General features: G+C 43.9%; 1 protein-coding gene across 4 annotated transcripts in view; it reads left to right on the forward strand.

Moving 5' to 3' along the window:
- Positions 1-21,451, forward strand: part of MCF2L2 (MCF.2 cell line derived transforming sequence-like 2) — a 296,056-nt gene that overhangs the window by 256,010 nt on the left and 18,595 nt on the right. For 2 of the 4 annotated variants that reach the window (XM_030575473.1, XM_030575474.1), the window contains exons 21-27: positions 5,172-5,297; positions 9,916-10,137; positions 12,654-12,746; positions 13,242-13,320; positions 14,966-15,038; positions 18,590-18,699; positions 20,978-21,073. In XM_030575473.1, coding sequence (XP_030431333.1) covers positions 5,172-5,297; positions 9,916-10,137; positions 12,654-12,746; positions 13,242-13,320; positions 14,966-15,038; positions 18,590-18,699; positions 20,978-21,073 — 799 coding nt within the window. The remainder of the gene's footprint in view (positions 1-5,171; positions 5,298-9,915; positions 10,138-12,653; positions 12,747-13,241; positions 13,321-14,965; positions 15,039-18,589; positions 18,700-20,977; positions 21,074-21,451) is intronic. The other 2 variants (XM_030575475.1, XM_030575476.1) reach the window with 1 other exon arrangement.

A 21,451-nucleotide genomic window follows, 5' to 3' on the forward strand; every position in this document is an offset into this window, starting at 1 on the left:
ACATTTGACTTCAGCTGAAGTTGTGGGTACTTAGCATGTTTGACATTCAGGTCCAAACTGAGCATCCAAAATTGAAGCACCAAGACCAGTGCCCCCTTTTGAAGATGTTGGTCTTAATTTCTGTTTCCAGCACCTCATCTCTAAAGTGGGGATTATATTTTCTCACCTCTCTTACCAGGATGTTTTGAGGGTTAATTGGTTGATATTATGAAGCATTTTGATGATAAAAAATGTTAATTAGCATTATGAAGTCCACTATGGAACTTAGTATACTATCTAGAACCAGGGTCTTGGTGCAAACGTACATAGCTCCATTGAAGTCAATAAAGTGATACCTGTTTATGTCATCTGAATATCTGGCCAATCATTTACTTATGCAGCACCTCAATATCCAAGTGATGGGCTATCTAGGAAACCCTAGGATATGTAGGATGAAGAATCCTCGTACAGTAAGTGGGCCAGATTGCACCGTGGTGCAACTTCATTGACTCTCATAGAGTTGCATCTGCTTATTCCAGCAGTAAATTTGACTCAGGTACTTCCAGGAACTGTAATAGTAGAAGGGAGAGAGAGAATTTAAAAGAAACGTTCAAGGTTTCCAGTAGAAGAAGAATAAACTGTGCTCTCCTTTTAATTTGAAAGGCGCAAGTAAGCAAAAGTGAGATTAGATCAAGGAGTACACTTCTCAAGCAGAACAGGCACAGCCATTGGGATCAAATCAGGTCAGACCAGTTCTGTGCACACCTCACAGTACATTTGGAAGGATGCTTAACACAAAAAGAATTCTGAGCACACCGTAGAAGCAACACACTAAGCCCCTTTGGGAAGGAGCATCTCTGAGGGTGAGGAAGTTGGGGAGTGACTCTGGAGAACCTTTCACAATTAGAACGAGGTGTACTTGTGGCACCTTAGAGACGAACAAATTTATTTGAGCATAAGCTTTTGTGGGTGAAAACCCACTTCATCGGATGCATGCAGCGGAAAATACAGTAGCAAGATATATATACACAGAGGACATGAAACAACAGGTGTTGCTATACTAGCTATAACGAGAGTAATCAGCTGAGATGGGCTATAATCAGCAGGAGAAAAGAAAACTTTTGTAGTGATAATCAGGATGGCCCATTTCCAACAGTTGACAAGAAGATGTGAGTAACATTAGGCAGGGCCGACTCCAGGGTTTTTGCCGCCCCAAGCAGTGAGGGGGGAAAAAAAAGCCACAATCGCGATCGTTGGCAGCTCCACCACACCACTTTCTTCTTCAGCGGCAATTCGGCGGCAGGTCCTTCCCTCCGAGAGGAACCGAGGGACCCGCCGCCAAATTGATGCCGAAGAGCCCGATGTGCCGCCCCTTCCCCTTAGCCACCCCAAGCACCTGCTTTGCTCTGATAGTAGGGGGAAAAAATTAGCATGGGGAAATAGGTTTTACTTTCTGTAATGGCCCATCCACTCCCAGTCTTTATTCAAGAGTAATTTAATGGTGTCTAGTTTTCAAATTAATTCCAATTCTGTGGCTACTTGTTGGAATCTGTTTTTGAAGTTTTTTGTTCGAGTACTGCAACTTTGAGGTCTGTAATTGAGTGACCAGGGAGGTTGAAGTGTTCTCTAACTGGTTTTTGAATGTTATAATTCTTGATGTCTGCTTCGTGTCCATTTATTCTTTTGCATTGTGACTGTCCGGTTTGGCCAATGTACATGGCAGAGGGGCACTGCTGGCACATGATGGCATATATCACATTGGTAGATATGGAGGTGAAATTTGCAAACTGCACACTGTTGAATTAGGCTTGAATAAAGACTGGGAGTGGATGGGTCATTACATAAAGTAAAACTATTTCCCCATGCTAATTTCCCCCTCCCCCTCAATGTTACTCACACCTTCTTGTCACCTGTTGGAAATGGGCCATCCTGATTATCACTACAAAAGTTCTTTTTCTCTTGCTGATTATAGCCCACCTCAACAGATTACTCTCATTATAGTTAGTATGGCAACACCTGTTGTTTCATGTCCTCTGTGTATATATATCTTGCTACTGTATTTTCCACTGCATGCATCCGATGAAGTGGGTTTTCTCCCATGAAAGCTTATGCTCCAATAAATTTGTTAGTCTCTAAGGTACCACAAATACTCTTCGTTCTTTTTGCTGATACAGACTAACACAGCGACCGCTCTGAAACCTTTCACAATTAAAAAATGGATAGTAAGGAAGAGGCAATACATAGGAGGCTAGTCTTGGTGAGCAATGGACTGATCAGCTTTTAGCTCCTGGATCATGTTTTTTTTTTAAACTCTATTTGGTTTCAATCAGTTTAGCTAGTTTTAAATGGCAGCCACCTAACAAGATAATGGTCGTCGAGATTGCTCATAATAGTAGGGATTCCACAATAGGTAACATAAAGTGCATCTTGCCCTTTCCCTCTGAGGCATGGACAGCCCTGTATTTAAAGGCAGCGCCATATGATGTCAGCAGGTTGGGATTTGTGTGAACCCCTTTCTTCAGTTTCCTTTTCACCTGGAGTTTTTGGGTTTGAACAATTTCAGCTGCATTTTGCTCCGCGTTTGGGAAGTAGACATGAGCCTGAACCAAAACCATAGAGGGGGATTCCAGTTCAAGCCTTTGCATCTGTGGCTTATCTTTGCCAAGTTTTGAATCAAAACTAGGTGAAACAGCTGACTGTTGCGTGGTTTCCACCTAAAATGTAGCGCCATATTACACACAACTTTACTTCTGCTCACCTGAGACTTGGCCCAGCTTGGCTGAAATTGGACCCTGTTTCGGCAAAAGGTTCACAAGTCTGGCCTGAATTTCAGGTCTGTAACTAAACCAGGTGAAGGTTCACACAGCTCTGGTAAAGGAGTCTGTCTCCTACCTAGTAAATAGAAATTAGCAGGGAGGGGGCGGATTTTCAGAAGTAACAGTGAGGTCATGGTTTTGTCAGGGGGACTTCCCAGTGGCACGTGAAGAACACTGCTGAGACGAACCAGAATCTTTATTTCCATTTGCTTTAGTAGATACAGCACTGTACTGTAGCTGGCTTTATAGTTGGCAAGTTGGATGAACTCCTTGGACGTGCTGTTTGTTTACTGGTATAATATTTAGTGCAGACCCTGCTGTGACATTCCTTTGTGCTTCTGAAATGAAGCCTATGGGTACCCAACCAAGCGCTCATGTCATAGTGATAATAAACTCATAAAGACTAGTGAAGAGTTACCAAGCAGGAACTTGCCTGAGCTTGTTGGGGGTCACTAGAAATAAGGTGAGTCACTGAAACTTTCGTCTCATCACTTGGTAGCCGAAAAACATATTCTTGGAACCCAACAGGTTAATAGGTGAATCCCCCAAGCAACATGGGATACAGCAATTATGCTTTATCAGCTCAATCCTATGGGGTGCTGAGTTGTTGCTGTGGACCTCAGTGGAGTTAAGAGCCTCCAGCACCTTTTCGCTTCAGGATTTCAGCATTGACCCTGCCAATTTTTAAAAAATCTTTTTAAATGCTCAGTGCTTTAAATGCTTTGACTTTTTCTTAGATAGGTACTTTGAGTGAAGACAGAGAGGGCCTGATTTTGATCTCAGATGGGTGTAAATCAGGAACAACTCCATTAATTGCAATGGAGTTGCACTGTTGCAAAACTGGAATAAATGATGTCAGCATTGGAGTTACAGCTTCCACATGTACAAGAGGAAAGGGTTGATATAAGAGAAGGCTCCATTTAAAATCAAAAGGCCTATTCTCCTCTCAGCTTTTACAGAGATGTAACTGCAATAAATGAGAAGAGAATTAAGTCCCAAACTTTCCTTAGAACTCTTCAGGGATAACCAGTGACTAGAGAATGAAAGACAGGAGAGAGGTGCTTGTAGGGGACCCTGTGAGCACTGTGTACCCTAGATATTTGGGGTCCAAAGCAGAAGATCCATACATGGAGAGACTGCACATTTTGGCCTTTTAACTGTTTTATTTTTGTTTTCGTGATTTTTGGCCACCTGTTCCCCAGCAGGCCTAGGACTTTGCCCCTCATGCCCCATGCTGGGGACATACAGAGGGAAGATCTCTTATCTCTGAGAATGAGCCCATTTTTAAAGTACAATTTTAATGCATTTTTGATTGGAGATTAACGTTGTCCTTTTGAAGTGATCATCCTTTAAAAAGACATTTCAAATGTCCATTTGTGGGTTAGTCAATAGTTGGGGTGGAGGGAGGGTTTAAGTGAGCTGGAAGATTTCTCTGCATCTTTCCTGCTCCTACTGAAAATTCAATGTCTGGAAAGCTAGCCTTCTAGTTAGAGACTAAAGAAGCTCAATCTACTTAGGGCATGTCTACACTTGCCTCCGGAGTGATCGAGCCACTGGGGTTGATTTATTGCGTCGAGAGAAGACACGATAAATTGACCGCCGAGTGCTCTCCCTTTGACTCTGGTACTCCACTGGAGTGAGAAATGTAGACGGAGTCGACGGGGGAGTAGCAGCATTTGACCTACCACAGTGAAGACACTGTGGTAAGTAGCTCTAAGTACGTCGACTTCAGCTACACTATTTTCGTAGCTGAAGTTGCATAATTTAGACCGACTTAGCTCGCCCGCCCACCCCTAGTGTAAACCAGGCCTTAGTTTATCAAGAAGAAGATTGAGAGGTGATTTAGTCATGGTCTGCAAGTACACTGATGGAAGTGATTTCTGATAATAGAGAGGGTTCCTTAACGTAGCAGACAAAGCCAAGATCCAGTGTCTGGAAGCTGACACTAGACAAATTCAGACTAGAGATTAAAAGCATGTTTTTCACAGTGAGGGTAATAATTGGAACAATCTACCTAGGGATATGGTGGATTCCCCATCGTCTGCAGTCTTTAAATCACGACTGGGTGTCTCTCTAAAAGAAATGCTCTAGCTCAGTCAGAAGTTATGGGCTTGATGCAGGAACCACTTAGCGAAATTCTATGGTTTGGGTTAAAGCCGGTGATCAGATTAGATGATCACAATGGCCCTGTTTGGTCATAAATGAATCCATGAAACTTACAAATGTCCAAAAGCTTAAAAGGGCTCTCTCCTGCCACTCCTATAACTGCACTCCTCTGTGTGTACAGCATGTGTAGTGGTCTTCTCATAGCTCTCTGATCAAGGATATGGACTTTTGAGATGTCCCTTGATATGGCTGTCTTCATTGCTTAAATAGGAAATGCTGAAATGCAGCAAGAATTCTGAAGGCACGGCCGAATTGGAAGAGGCGCTGGCCACAATGCTTGATATCATCAAGTCAGTGAATGATTCCATGCATCAAATAGCCATCACGGGATATGAGGTATTATTATTATTTATTATTTGTATTATGTATTATTTGTATTATTAGTCATGGACTGGGCAATGTTCCAACCAGATCCAATCATGACATACACACCACTATTGCATGTTGCAGGCGTCCAGATTTCTGATCTCTAACTCAGAGCCTGCCCAGGTGACAGGTCTCTGACAGAAAGACACAGGATGAGATGTAGCAGTGATCAAATATAAATGACAAAATTTCAACTGAGCAATATGTGCAGGAGGTGGGGGTAGGGGATGTGACAGCAGGATGCAGCTCCTTTGAGCAATGAGTTTGACACTGAAGTTTGTACATGGGAAGAAGCAGGCTTGACTGGTCCAGAATAAGGTAGTGGTTGAAAACTGTATGTGACCCCAGTACAGACCCCCAAAATCCCAAGGCACTAGCTATGGGCCAGGAAAAGCTGGTTGGTGTATAAATTGGGCAATAGAAGCCTACACTCAAATATATTGATGACAACAGTAGTAGCAATGCAAATCAGTGGTAACTGCAGTGAAGTCAGCTGAGTTACATCAGGGATAAATGTATCAGGGGGTAGCCATGTTAGTCTGCATCAGTAAAAGCAGCCAAGAGTCCTGTGGCACCTTATAGACTAACAGACGTTTTGGAGCATGAGCTTTGCATATGCATCTGACCAAGTGAGTATTCACCCACAAAAGCTCATGCTCCAGAACGTCTGTTGGTCTATAAGGTGCCACAGGACTCTTGGTCGCTTTTTATCAGGGATGAATGTGGCCCTCATCTACAAAGAGAAATGAGTCGCTGATTAAGAGGTAGCAGTGATTACCGCATGAGAAAAGAATGACTATTAAAAGAACGACTTTAAATAACGCGGTGTTAGACCAGTGTGGACTGATGGGGATGTGCTCATCATTTAGAAATATCAGAAGGATGTAAAGACTAAGGAAGAATTTATTTAGTCTGGTTCAAGCAATTTATAAGTAGGAATAATGGAATGGACATTAAAGTAAAATTTAGGCTGAATGTCAGGAAAAACTGTGTTGGGAAGCTGTGTTGAGTTGGGGAATAGTCTCCAAAAGGAAGTGTGGAAAGCCTATTAGTGTCAAGTATAATGGGACAAAACACCGGAGAATATTCTGTAATATCTGGATCAGAAAAGTAATCTTTCATTGTGCGACAGGATGGACTAGGTTCTTAACATGCCTTTAGCAATTTCCAATTTCTAGGATTCTGTGATTCATAATATATCACCAATTATATATGTATCTGGGAGCTAAGAGCACTAGATGATATTGTAATGAATTAGCTAATAGGTAGAAACCTATGGTCAGTGCTGCTCTTTACAGGATGGAATTAGAACTGCCCAGCGTGTGTCATAGATAATGTCCTGTCAACACCTAATGGACATGCTCCTTCAGCTCACGTAGTGGAGCAAATGCTTGTGGAACAGGAGGATCTGAGTGCTAACCCTGCGGTTGCAAAAAGTTTTAAGTTGGCCAGGGTGTGTACAAGGTGGAGCAACAATACTGAAGTTCTGCCTTGCTGTGGATTTGTTACAATAGTAGCAAACACATACACTATATAATAATGTCTCTTCCCCACTGTACAAAGGACTAGCGCTAAGCCTATGCACTGTTTAAGTCCCACATAAGCCCTCAAAGCCTGAAGGACTTCAATGATGCCTTGTGTGGCCCTGGGCATGGGTGAATTTCACCCAGTATCAGTTGATTAACAGATCTCAGCTCATTGTTGAGCAATTAGAATAGGAATAGTTTCTAATTACTGTACTGTAGTAGTCATCTTTGTTCTGAAAAACAACATTGACGTGAGTAACAAAATGGGAATTCTGTGGCATCTTATAGACTAACAAACATATTGGAGCATGAGCTTTCGTGGGTGAATACCCACTTCATCGGATGCACCCATGAAAGCTCATGCTCCAATACGTCTGTTAGCCTATAAGGTGCCACAGAACTCTTTGCCTCTTTTATAGATCCAGACTAACACAGGGCCGCCCGGGGGGGGGGGGGGGGCAAGAGGGGCAATTTGCCCTGGGCTCCGCAGGGGCCCCCACGAGAGTTTTTCGGGGCCCCTGGAGCGGGGTCCTTCACTTGCTCCAGGGGGCCCGAAAACTCTTGCGGGGCCGGGCCCCAGAGCTTCTTCCACTCCCGGTCTTTGCCGGCGGGGGGGTCCTTCTGCTCCGGGGGAAGGACCCCCCTGCCAGCGAATTACCGCCAAAGTGGGACCTGCCGCTGAAGTGCAAACCGGTCTTTGGTGGTAATTCAGCGGTGGGGGGCCCTTCCGTTCCGGGTCCCGCCGCCGAAGTGCCCCGAAGACCCGCGGCAGGGGTCCCCCGCCACCAAATTACTGCCGAAGAGCGGGCTGCACTTCGGCGGCGGGTCCCGCTTCAGCGGTAATTCGCCGGCGGAGGGCCCCCGCCACGTGTCTTCGGGGCACTTCGGCGGCAGGTCCCAGAACGGAACGGCACCCCGCCGCCAAACAGGGCCGGGTCTAGACATTTATCCGCATGGGGGGCGCCCTGCTGCTTGCCGATCCCGCGGCTCCGGTGGACCTCCTGCAGGCATGGCTGCGGATGCTCCACCGGAGCCACGGGACTAGCGGACCCTCCACAGGCACGCCTGCGGGAGGTCCATCAGAGCCGCCTGCCGCTGATGGCCCCAGGCCCCAGACCCCCGGAATCCTCTGGGCAGCCCTGGCCTAACAATTGACTCCCTGTACAGGTCCTGCAATTGACTCCCTGTACAAGTCTTAGGATTGGGACCAAAACTTATCCGTGTCAAAGGAATCGTTGCTTGTTCTATAATCCTGTATCACAGATACAAATTAAAAGAAGCAACGAGGAGTCCTAAGATGCCACATGGACTCCTTGTTGTTTTACTGATACAGACTGATACAGCTACCACTCTGAAACCAGATACAAATTACTCCTTATAAAATAGTTTGCAGGTATAATAGGTCCCTTCTCTGTTTCTTAATGTCCATTAACGCATAACTTTGACACTCCTTTCACCCATTTTACTCCTACACTCTTTAGTACTAAAATATTTTACACATCTTGTGCTCCTAGGATCTGATCCAAAGTCAATTACAGTTGATACAGATATTCCCCCATTGACATGGGTGGGCTTTGGATCAGGCTCTTAAAGCAGGTCTGACGCTTATTCTCGCTCTCTCTGGTACGTATCTGGCACCCATCCCCATAGTATCTGAGCACCTCACAATCTTTAATGTATTTATCCTTGCACACCCCTCTGAGATGGGGCAGGGCTTTTATCCCCCGGGCTACAGATGGAAAACTGAGGCACAGAGAGACTAAGGGCCAGAATCCAGGCGCCCAGAGATGCAGATAGGCAGGTGAAAAACTTTACACATCTGGCCCTACCTGACATACCCAGGTCAGCCTGGATGTCTGTGACAGAGCAGGAATTGGACCATGGTCTCCCAGGGTACAGGCTTGTGCTCAGATTACTGGACACTAATGATACATCTACACTGTCCCGCAGTTCAGACTATGGGTAGGAATAGCAGTGCACACCAAAGTGCTGCCCTGTAACTCCTCTGCGTGGCTGTGGTGGTCATGGACTGAAAGGTTCCTCTTCAAACAGGGTTACATCAGCGCGAGCTAGGAACCATTTAGTTTGCACAGGTGAGTTACTGCGCAGCACTTGGAGGCACACTGGTGTTCAGTCCCCCGATGGTGCACACTGCGGGGCAGTGTAGACAAGCCCTAAGGCCCCTTAACACTGCTCTGGAGGGGAGGGATGTTGGAGCCCAGATTGTCATTTTTTGATAGAGGCAGCTTCTCCCTCTCATCAAACTCCTGGGAGTCATCAGACAAGAGCCCCAGTCTAGCAGAGCTGCAGAAGTCCCTCAGAGAGGCCGGAGCTGATTGTCTTAACTAGGAGGGATGCGACTTAGATGTTGTGGGCATGGAAAATGGCAGGGGGAATGGATAAGTGAGGGAGCCTGTCAGCTGATCCCGGGGAGTCTCTCTAGGGACCCCAGTTTTCTCCTGACTGGTCCCCTTTAATGCACCTACACTTAGACCAGTCCTTAAATTCTTAACCTAAATTGAGTCTATCATCCCTTTAACTCCAGGGCTGGCAGGCCTCCTTTGTCTCCGTGTCAGTGTCTTAGAGGCAGCCTGGCTGGGGAACCTTGCCCCTCTGCTATCCCATTCTGTTTTCCCTCCTGTGTAGCCGGTCTTGATTTCTTTATTGGTCACAGCTGTGGGTGCATGTCTCCATGACCGGCCGTTCTTGAAGCTGTGTTGGAGTGTGGTCAGTCTGGCCACCTGTAAGCAGGGCAGTTGCTCCTGTCCCTTCTGCCTATGCCCAGTATTGGGCTTGTGAACCCTTTTATGAGCCACAGAGGTTACGGCTGGGGAGTAGAGCTGGACAGTGAAGCACGCAGCTGACTCTTTAGCCCTGGCTGCACGCTGATTCCGAGCGCCCTAGATAGCCCAGTGCTGTGGCCCACAATGGGGACCTTTGGTTCCCTAGTCACACCCATCAATCCTTTGATTTTAACTGGGGAAAATGAATCTGCCCTCCATTTTTCTGGTTTGAACGTCACCCATGTGAAAACCCTTCTTTTCCCCACTCTTGTCCGACAGGGTGACGTGCATGAGCTTGGCAAGCTGCTGATGCAGGGCTCGTTCAACGTCTGGACTGATCACAAGAAGGGCCATAGCAAGGTGAAGGACTTGGCTAGGTTCAAACCGATGCAGAGGCACCTCTTTCTCTACACAAAGATCCTGCTCTTCTGCAAGAAACGGGATGAAAACACGGACGGCCATGAGAAGTCTCCTTCATACAGCTTTAAGAATTCTTTAAAGGTAACGTGCATGGTAGAGAAGGAGAGGAGAGGTATATATCCGCTATTGAAGCAAGTTTAAAATAGCATGGAGGTGGACATTTTAAAGACAAGATTAGAAGTATGAATGACCTTTTCTATGGAGGCAAGTTGAATAAGGCAGGAGCTCTGGGAATGATCTCATTTTTAATTGAGTGAAACACCAGTTGGAGATGGGCCAATGAACCCTGGAACTTCAGGCATCTTTGAAATCCAAACCTAGGTCTGGCTCTGAATTTTTTCATCTGGATCTGAATTTTCGTCTGAACTCCATTAGATCTGTAGCAGAAAGGGCCCCAAATTCCAGGGGAAGTTAGTTAGCTTACTGTAGAGTGAAGACGTAAGTGTTCTGCACTGGCTACATCCTAGAGCGAGGCGCAGGGATAAGCAGTTTTTGGGTCCGTCTCTGATTGTTCTAGATAGAGGGCCCCATCATGCTCTAGTTTTAGGCACTGGGCATTTTCCTGTTGATGTCGGTGGAGCAGGACTGTGCTTGTGAACTCCAACCTATGTTGTGTTACAAAAATATCTGCAAATGAATCCCCCAAAAACTTGATGACTCTTGAAATTCACTGAGGTGAGGTTCCAACCCCTGAATCCTGACACTGTTTATTAACATTTGTTACACTCCTGGCGGTCAAATTCTCCCATCAAGTACAATGGCCTGATCCTCTGGACTTCAGCTGGCAACATCTGGGACAAGATTATGTGTGTGACGCTGCAATACACCGGCCGTTAACCATGTCTATTTATGAAGGCATCAGCTATTCAAAAACATAAAAGTAATAGAGTATGTGTGTCTTGTATGTAAGATGGGATAAGAATTCCAATTTGTCTTATGTTATAGCATGTGAGCGTGCTCCTGCTCTTTGGATCTGTAGGTGCAGGGCCTCTTCCCTATAAGTGCACTTGGCAGAATTTTATTTTTATTTTTTGAAATTTTGACAGATAATATCATTGTGTATTTTAAGCATTTTTAAAAGATTTTTATCTATTTCAATGTTTCAGTTGCTCAAAATTGGGGGAGGCCAGCTAGTAATTATTTCATGATACTAGACATTGAGATTCAAAAAGTTCAAGCTTTCTAACCATTAAAACACAAATTGTCCCCATCACATGTCAAAATATACAAAGTAAATATTCTTAAATCAAACACTAAGGGTTTGTCAGGCAAAGTACAAAAAAATGCTGCGTATCTGTAAATTTCGATGATCGTTAATGGAAATATTTTTTCGGCGGTTTTGATGTGGCCGGTGAAATTGATATTTATCAGCATGTACTGATAAAGATTGAATCCTTCCAAGCCTACGTATAAAGAATTTCCCCTCCCCATGCTGAGGGGCAGAGGTGAAGAGCTGCTAGTTTTGCTGTATATACCCTATAGAAAATGAGCACCCAGTCCTACAGCCCTTCCTTTCATTAGTAAGGTTGTCCAAGCAGCCCTTTACTTGCTAGGCAACAGTCTAGTTAAGGTTGAGTAACCAAGCTCTCAAGAGTCAGGTAATGCAGAGTTAAGGTTGATCACCCAACTTTAGCTGTACCCGCCCCCCACCCCCCACCTCGCGTGTATATGCTTTAAAATATGACCTTGCTTTCTATCATTGCATTCGACTTGCAATCTGAACAAGTGTACAAAGCGGAATTTCTGAGGCAACCTTTTATAGAGAACACCTACAGCATATACCTGACTATATTAGTGCAGTGTGTAATACAGACTCTATCCAGCCTGATGAAATGGGAGATGAAAAATACAGTTTAAGAGTTTTATGGGATTATAGACATTAGCTTTGTTGTGTTGATATTTTCAGTCTTTTGTCCTCATGCGTTTGGAAACTATCAAAAGTACCTACAGTTTTGTTTGCCCTAAATCCTTTTTTTGGCCTCCAGATTCTTATGTGATATGATTTGCCAAGCTGCAGTCTTAGGGCTTAATCCATAGAGATGCTGAACATGAAAGCTAATGGGAGTTGTGGATGCTCAGCACTCAAATCCTTACCACAAGCATCTTAGGCCCCAGTTCCCCAATAAGATTTGTGCGGGCAGAGTCCTGCATTGACATGGAATACCACTGAAGTCAACAGGTCTGCACGTAGGAAGAGAGATCATTTCACAGAGCCATGGGGAGTGATCTGCAAGATCCTGGCCCTGATCCAGCAAAGCACATCAATTTGATGATGGAGTCGCTAGGACAATTCACATGCTTAAGTTCTTTGCTGGATTGGGAACACAGTGATCAGTGCCTCACAGGGTCAACATTTGAATTTAACAAATGTGCTGCTACTGATTGCTTTCTGTAATCTGTTAGAGAGAAATACTGACAGTTAAAAGGATGCAATGATGAATTTTAAGTTGATTAAAAAATAATTCAAACATATTTTATGCACTCTGTTAAAGTATCCAGAATAGGACACGTCCATTGTATAGTGCCCTTCAGAGGGGATATCATTTAAAAGTAAGTTAATATTAAATTCCGAGTCTTCCTTTTTTATTTTGCAACAGATGAGTACGGTTGGCATCACAGAAAATGTAAAGGGCGATAACAAGAAGTTTGAGATCTGGTATAATGGCCGAGAAGAGGTCTATATCATTCAGGTAAAGACAATGTTTTCTATAAAGGAGTTTGCTTCCTTTCAGCCATGTTTCCTTTAGCCAGGATGTAATTTCCTGTAGTGGCGAAGACAACGAGAATATGAAGGAAACGAGATTGTGATCTTAATGTTACTCCCTTTCTCAGAATAAGTACATTATTAGAGCAGCAGTGATCCTGAGCCTGCCTAGTCACGCTGCTCATGAAGTTCTAATGTCACCTTTATCTCTGAGGAAATTTGTCGTGATTTCGATGTGGATGAAAAAGAAAATGAAATGATGGAAAACGACTCAGGAGTCCAGATAGAAAAATAATGATGGGAACTTTTAGATCCAATGTAATTTTTCATTTTGTAAAGGGCCCTTTGCTTTTTTGGTCCCAGTTCTTGTCATAGAGGTTTATCACAAGAAAGGGCTAACAGTTAATTTTAGGTTAAAGCAACTATAGGATTGCCAGTGGTATTGGACTATATCTGCTTTGTACCTTTCCTGTGTTTACAGGCATCTTCCATCGAGTTGAAAAACATCTGGGTTTCTGAGATTAGAAAAGTCCTGACAGGACAACTAGAAGCATGCAGAGGTAGGACACAGTGTGTGATCTTTGTGGTGTTGCAATGGCTCGGTATCTGATATTCAACAGGGGGCAGCTAAAATGGGTTATTGAACGGGTGTGCGCTGCCAAATGAAATCAGCAAGAGCAGGCCCAGTATGTTGAAAACCAACATAATTGTTTGTAAGTGAAATACATGAGTGAAGTTTGACCCTTATTAAACTGGTGAGCATCAGTCTTTTGCCTTGCTCATAAAACATGACGATGAAAGGGAGGATAGTCCACTGGATAGGGCTCTAGTCTAAGATTCAGGTGATCCTGGTTCAATTACCTGCTCTACCACAGACTTTTTGTGTCATCTTGGGTGAGGGACTTAATATCTCTGGGCCTGTTTCTCATCTCTGAAATAGGAGTAGTAGCACTTCCATATCTCTCAGGGTGTTGTGAGGATGAATACAGGAAAGATTGTGAGGTGCTCGAATATATAAAGAAGCATTAATATGTTAGGCTTTGTGACTCTCTGGGCAGTGCAGACTGTCCAGCGAGGTCTTGTATAGTTTTTCCTTATGAACTGTTGCCTTTAACCCAGGGGTGCTGGAACAATTTGTAGAGTGGGGGTGGTGCTGAGAGCCACTGAATCAAACTGTAAACCCTGAATATGAGAGAAACCGCTTCAAGCCAGGAGGTGTGGCAGTACACCTAGTTCCAGCACCTATGCTTTAACCTGCATGAAGCATGACACAGCAGTGAGATAAAATCAGGTGAAAAAAAAAATTGGCCACGAAAATGGATGAACTCAGCAGTGAAAAGTAGCTTGCAGCGAAACTCTAAAAGAGGGTGTGTGTGAATGCACTATGCTGTAAAAGTTTTGCTGGTATGAGTTTGGGGTGGATTCCTGCGTGAGTGGTGAAGCCATGAGTGAATGATGCAGGTTATCCCAAGTGAGTGTCTGGGTGGCTCACGACACACCCATGCATTCTGTTTGTGCCACATATCTTACAGAAAAAGAGTCTTTTAGAAATAGCATAGAGAGGTTTAAAAATATATATTAGTGGTGCCTTTTATCATATTCTTCACCCCCTCCATCTGTAAATCAGGCTGCCTTACTTACTGTTACTCCAACTGTACCGCATTCAGAGGGAGACAGAAATTATAAATAATTGAAACCTCTAGAACAGTGGTTTTCAATCTTTTTTCATTTGCAGACCCCTAACAAATGTCGAATAATGCTGTGAAGACATCAGTGGAGAGGAGGTGTTCAAGTGGTGATCTGAAAACTTATATTCCATAGGACATACAATAGGGAATCTGGGCTGAGCCATTCAGGGCTAGTATAGTGGGTTATCTGGGTCACTGAGGCAGAGCCACCCTTGCTGCCCGTTCTATCAAAATTTCCTTAGGTTTTAAGCCATGATTCAAGCAGAATTTCACTGATTGTCTAACTCATTAGTGATGCTCCCAAAATATTGTGCCCTGTGTTTTAACGGGAAGATTTTCACCTAAGCAGTACATATGACATTTCAGGTGTATTTGGATCCAGGAATCTGGTTTGGATCTTTCTCTACTTTTATTAATTGAACACCTGAGTCAGTCTCCTTTGCCATGTGCTCTGATGTATCCACAAAAAGGATATGATCAGTGCAATTTGGAGCTATTTTTTTTCTTTCTCTAACAGAAGCAAGCCAGCTACACCAAAGAATCACAGAGAGCGTGTACCATGCACCAATGAATTCCACCAACTCAACCAGGTAATCACAGACTTAATGGTGACCTGCCTGGCATTGATATCAGAATATCTTTTACCTGTTCCAATCTCAGTATCTTTAGGTGCAGATGAATTATGAGTGTGCTATGTTGCTTCCCAGGCATACCCACATAAATGCAGACAAATATTTTGTGTTTGTACAAACCCATAACCTCGAAGCAAAATGCACTCAACAGACTGGAGTTTCCTTCTCCAAAAGAGCCACAGACACCTATTAATTTAATCGACACCAGGATCAATTGAAATCGACCCATTGAAAAGGATCATGGACTTAATGAGGTTAGGGTGACCAGGTGCCCCAATTTTATAGGGACAGTCTTGATATTTGGGGCTGTATCTTGTATAGGCTCCTATTATCTCCCACCCCTGTCCCGATTTTTCACACTTGCTGTCTGGTCACCCTGGCCTAAATGAAGTCATCAACAAATAAGGCCTGAGTTTGGAAAGGGGATGCTGGGCCGATTTTGTGTGAATGTTTTCTGGAGCTTTTGCTTGTTTTTAACACTATCAACCAAACCCAAAGGTCCTGTGGGACACAGACAGCCTGTTGGCTCACTTGCTAGTGCTCTGCAATACCATTTCGGAGACTTTAAATGGAAGTGACTTTGTTCTTCCTGTTCCTTAGTTTTGGAAGACCTGGAAGTATTTGAGAGATGGTGCTTTCTTTGGTTAAGATTTAACCATGCTGAAGATCTCTGGGTAAAATTGTCCAGAGGACAGAAAGAGAGAACAATTCCAATGAAAGTAAAATGCAACCCAAGAAATTTATCAAACCAAGCCAGATATTTAACCCTATGACATGGCAACGTAAAATGCTTGTGTTTCCAAAGCAGAAATACTAGGTACAATACTACAGCTAATGGTTAATTAACTGAAGGAACCACTGGCTGCATATGGTAGTTTAACCTACAGCAGATTAAACAGAAGGAAAAATAAGGATCTTACTGTCTTGGGGATGTTGAACAAGACACCCTTTGTCCAAATTGTCACAACAGTGCAAGGCCCATGTATGGTGATTGCTTATATGAGCAGTGGGGAGAAGGAGAGGCGTTTATTTAGGAACACTGACACAGTCTGCCCCGGCAGCTATCCTAACCAAGGAGACCATGATCTTCTCTATTATGTGGGTCGATGGGATTAAAAACACAGGAATTAGGGTACAACATGTCCTGAGCCAACAAAAGAGAAGGAGTGAACCTTTCCCTGAGCCTGCTGATGTCCATAAATAGCCATTCTGCATGGTCGGGGTTCCATGGATTTTCACAGGTGGACCCAGAGGTAAAGAGACATGGATTCAGAGGATAGCCACACCCTGTGGCCTGCTCCCATGTAGAGGATGATCTCCCTATGACTGTGACAAGCCTGAGCAACCTTGTGATTGGAAAAGATGCACTGGTTAATTCAAATTCAGCAACAGTATCGTCGGAAGAACAACCAGTATCACTAGTGCTCCAGCTGTGGCTAGAAACTAATTAATTCATTAGACTGCATTTCATCCACGGAAATACAGTCCATCCTGAGTTGCTCATATCTAAAATGTAACAGCAGTTATGTTATTTACAGTAATACAGTAAACCTTCATTGCAACATCAGAGAAGTCTGACCGGATGATGCCATCTCTGTGTTGTTGTGCAGTATGCTTTCTTTCATCTAGTCATATGCAGCCACACCCCCTTTGTGCTGTGATTCCACAAGATAAAGCAGAGTTGGGCTGGGTCAGTATTTGGAGCAGAGACCTCATAGGAAAACCCAGTGTTCAGCAGGAAGTAGTCCAAGTCAGAGTTCCCCAAGGCAGTGGCTTATCCGGCTGACACAGTAAAGGAACATCAGTTTCACAGCTACCAGAACACAGGGGAGTGACGTGACCAGTATCGCATCCAACTGTCTGTGACTTCCCTAACCTGATGGATCAGGAACCCATATAGCTTCTGAGTGAATTGGAGATGGCCTTTCAGTATGAGATCATGTGAGACTCAAACCAGCAACTTTCAGGACTGTAGTCAAATGATGTAACACTCTTTCAGAAGAGAAAGACATGCAAAACCACTATCCTGGATGCTTGTGGTAATTAAAGATTGCTGGACACTTTTTGCAAGAGGAATAGTGTGAACTTTTGTGTCTTGGCTAAATTGCAACTCTGCTCATTTAAATTCTGCTTATCTAAATTCATCCTAAGCTTCAGTTCCTATCCCGGACAATTATGTGCTGCTTTTGTGCATTGTTAAGTAGTTGTTTCATCCAAGAGGTACGGCATTTCAGTGATGGTGAAATGATCCCATTTTATGGAAGGGAAAGTTGAGGCACAGAGATGGCAGGTGATGTTGCTAGACATCACTGGGGTGAAGCCCTTAGTAGGATTAGAAAAATCATAGTGAGGATAATGAGAATATCCACAGTTACCCTGGGTGGGATAAGACATGTTTAGAAGTGGTATAACCCCTCATGCATCACAGCGTAAGCAAACACTGAACTGATGTGGTCATTTAGAAACTTTCCTAGGGGCAGGTTATTCCAGAATTGGGCACTTTTAAGGCCATTGCACCATCCTCCAGAGCAGCTGGGACTGGCTACTGTTGGGGAAAAAAAGTGTCCTAACAGAGAGCATAGTGTAGAGAGGGGATCATCTTGTATCCAAATGCTCTGTTCTTTCAGCAGAATTCTCATTCTGCTACTAATAAACACTCTGAAAAAATGATGACAACCATGCCTCTCTGCTGTTGCTTCCAGAAGTTAATAATAATAATTGGGGATATACCAATCTCCTAGAACTGGAAGGGACCTTGAAAGGTCATCAAGTCCAGCCCCCTGCCTTCACTAGCAGGACCAAATACTGATTTTTGCCCCAGATCCCTAAGTGGGCCCCTCAAGGATTGAATTCACAATCCTGGGTTTAGCAGGCCAATGCTCAAACCACTGAGCTATCCCTCCCCCCATTTTCTGATGTAAAGTCACTTTTCCCTGACTAGGGGTGATTTGGATCCAGATCTGGATTAGGTTTGGTCTGGTATTCGGGGTTTGGCTTCATAGGCCGAATCAGTGCCTGAGCTTGTAGACAGTGGCACCAGAATCTCCTGAGCTGCTTTTGATGAAATTTTGGCCCAGAATGGTGGAAATCTCACAAGATTGGCTGCTTTCCTGAGATTTCCACCATTTTGTGCCAAAATCTGGCAAGAATGATTCTGGCCCAGAAATGGGTCCCTTCTAGTTTGGGATCTGACTCACCAAAAGCATGCGGGTGGGTTTGGAGCTAGGGATTTCTATCCAAACCAACCCCTTCCCCCCGAATTTGAACTGGTTCTGATCTGAGGTTCCAGTCGCACTCCATCTCTGATTACTGTTTCCCACCAACAGGATGTAATATGAAAGGCTGGAGTCGGTGCTCAAGTTGTGTGTGTGGGGAACGGGGGGCTGGAATGATTGGTTATGCCATAGCTACAACACCACGGTAGCCCGCTGAGGATGACATTCACATAAGAGTGCACCTTCAGTCACCGTGTGATAACCTAATGATGGTTTTGTTTCTTTTGTCCAAAGATATAGCAGGAAGTCATCAACTGCGTATGAAAATAAATCTGAGCCAACAAACTGGGAGACATCTAACGACAGGAGCAGAAACTCCAGTCCCAGTGCTAGACAAAAGAGAGGTAGGAGTTCTGCGGCAGTGCGGAATGTTACCCCACCATGGTGCTGATATTTATCTCTCTGCATATCCAGCTCTGGATTCTTCAAAGGGACACTGTTGGGATAAATCAAGCTTAACACTGAAAACAAAGTTTTACAGAACTTACAGTCGGAACGTAGTCAATTATGGTCATAGTTATTTTTTAAAATCCCAGCGTAAGCTAAAGTAAACTTCAGAAGAGAACTGGCTGATTATTTAGCTGGGGGCTATCGGCTAACAGGGTTCAGACCATAATTTTTTAATGACAGTCTATAATAAGTTATCAAGCTGCATTTTTCTGACTTTACCTAACTGTAAATCTTGATTATTATCAATGGAAATTTTTTTTTGTTGGTTTACTGATAAAAATCTAACCCTTTCAAGCCTAGGTGTTATGCATAAGACCATATTTTTAAATCAGGCATATGTGCTATTGCATGTGCAATTGGCATTTAATTTGTTCATGCAGTTGTAGCCGCACATCATATACTTGTGCATGCAAATAGCTAAATATGGTAGTTTCTGCAGGCAGTTACCTGATTTGCATGTGCAGTTGTGGTATTTGCAAATTAGAAAACTCTAGTCATCCCGTTCCCCCCCACACACACACACAGAGTAGCCCAAATGACTTCAGCAGCCAGAAGTGCCAATATCAGCTGGCCAAGAGGCTGCATTCAGTATGGGAACCCGGCCTGTTGCAACTCACTATGGCTGCAGAAGAAAGTGAAGGTCTCGAGGCCACTCAAGGTGGCACAACCCAAGATGGCATTTCTAAGCAACATAGAACATTGGGAAACAATGGAAACTTGTGGTCAAAATGCCCTAGTACACCCATCCATGCAGAGATATGACTTGAAGTTAAGTATTCAATTTCTTTCTCCTTTTCCCCACGTGAATAAACACTTCAAAATTAGGGTGAACCATCCCCCCACATACACACACGTCTTACAGTTTTCCTTGTGACTCCTTAGTGACCAAATGCCATGAACAAATGTCCCTTGTTTTAAAATGTTGGAATGTACATAAACCTTATTTTCCCTGTTCTTGGCATTTTTAGAGCCTATTCCTTTTACATTCTTTGCAAAATGCTGGTACACACACACACACACACACACACACACACACACAATTATGCATCATTTCCTTTGTATAGCAGCTTGTCTGCAAACCAGGAAGTGATGGGATGTGCTTTTCTTTGGAATCACAGTGTGTCTGTCACTTGTCAGTCTGGATATTATCTGGATGCATTGTCTCTCTGTGTTTCCCTGATACTTCAGGTCTCCATTTATGTCTCCTTGGTGATAATCAGTTGGCAGTGAAATAGTGACGGTGCAAGGCAGAGGGCATGTATGGTCAGTGGTCAAAACACAGGGCCTGGAGTGAGGAGACCTGGTTTATAGCCCTTGTTCTGCCATAGACTTTCCTGTGTGACATGTTCATTATAGAGATAGAAGACAGATGCAAAGTTTGGCAGTTGTGTTCAGATCTGGGGCCTGGGTTCAGGTCCATTTCTTCTATTAATATAGGGGTGGGTGATTGTGACTTCTCCCAGAAAGTGTAATTATCAGGGAGCTTGACTGGTTATTCAGTTAGGAGATTGGTTTGTCAGTTTTATTGGCATGTGAATGCATAGAAGATATCCCAGCTAATCAAGTGATACAGTGCATCACTGTATGTTAGCTGAATTGCATGGAAGCTGTTGGAAAGATGCTAGCAGGTAAGGCTTAAATCACACCAACCATCTGAGTAACCGATTTAGACTTCCAAGTGAAATACCACAGCAGTGGCCTAGTGAGTTGAGGCTACAAATACTCACGGTCAATATTTTTCCTGCACGATAATGCTTCATTTCTTATTTCCCTCGAGCCGGGAGCTGCTGCCTGTTAAAATCACAGTGACATTTTTCGCGGCACAAGGCACCATGTTATGTGTTTAATTAGCTTGCTGCTCAACTGTATTTATTTTCCTTTTCAAATAGCCACATTCCTCCCCAGTTTTCTGTTTTTACTCTCCATGGAAACTCAGCAAGCCAAAATCATCCCTGGTGCAACTCAGTTGATTTATACCAGTGATCAGCTTGGCCCAGCTAGTTTGATTTACCTGGCTTCATGTCACCCTTTCAGCTATTGCGCAAGCTTGCACTTAATCTAAAGGATTTTTTTTTTTGTTGGTTTCCATCCAGCTCTACCCTTTCCTTTCCAATAAGGTGAAAGGGTGAACCTTCCTGCCTTATTTCTTTTCCCTCTGCCTCTCTCTCCTAGCTGATGCTTCCACCAGCCTTAACCTTGAGTGCTCAGCTCTTGCTAGAAAGCGATTCACATTACAAGGTCTTTCCAACCGCAGAGCTCCACCTAAAGGTAAAATCACCCCATGCAGCATTTAGTCTCCAGCCATCTGTCTCCTGCGTACAATCCCATGATGTTCTCTCCATTCCATGGTGCCATCCATCATGACCTCCTAAAGTGCTGCTGCATCCCATCCAAACGCACGCACATGCTTCTCTGGTCAAATCCTTTTTTTACAAAATTGCTCCCGTGGCAGTATCGACAATGTTTGAGTCTTTAGTGTGGTAATGGAAAGCGTAACTGACTTGGCGTGAAACGTTCATTTTTGTTTTCAAGCCTCTCATAGGAACCCTAATTGTGAAAGATTCTATTAAACCACAAAACAAACACACACACCCAACAATAACTTTTCCCGTCGTTTCATGATTGGGTGAGGGAAACACCCAGCCA

Source organism: Gopherus evgoodei, chromosome 9 (genome assembly GCF_007399415.2).
Source record: "Gopherus evgoodei ecotype Sinaloan lineage chromosome 9, rGopEvg1_v1.p, whole genome shotgun sequence".
Classification (NCBI taxonomy): domain Eukaryota; kingdom Metazoa; phylum Chordata; order Testudines; family Testudinidae; genus Gopherus; species Gopherus evgoodei.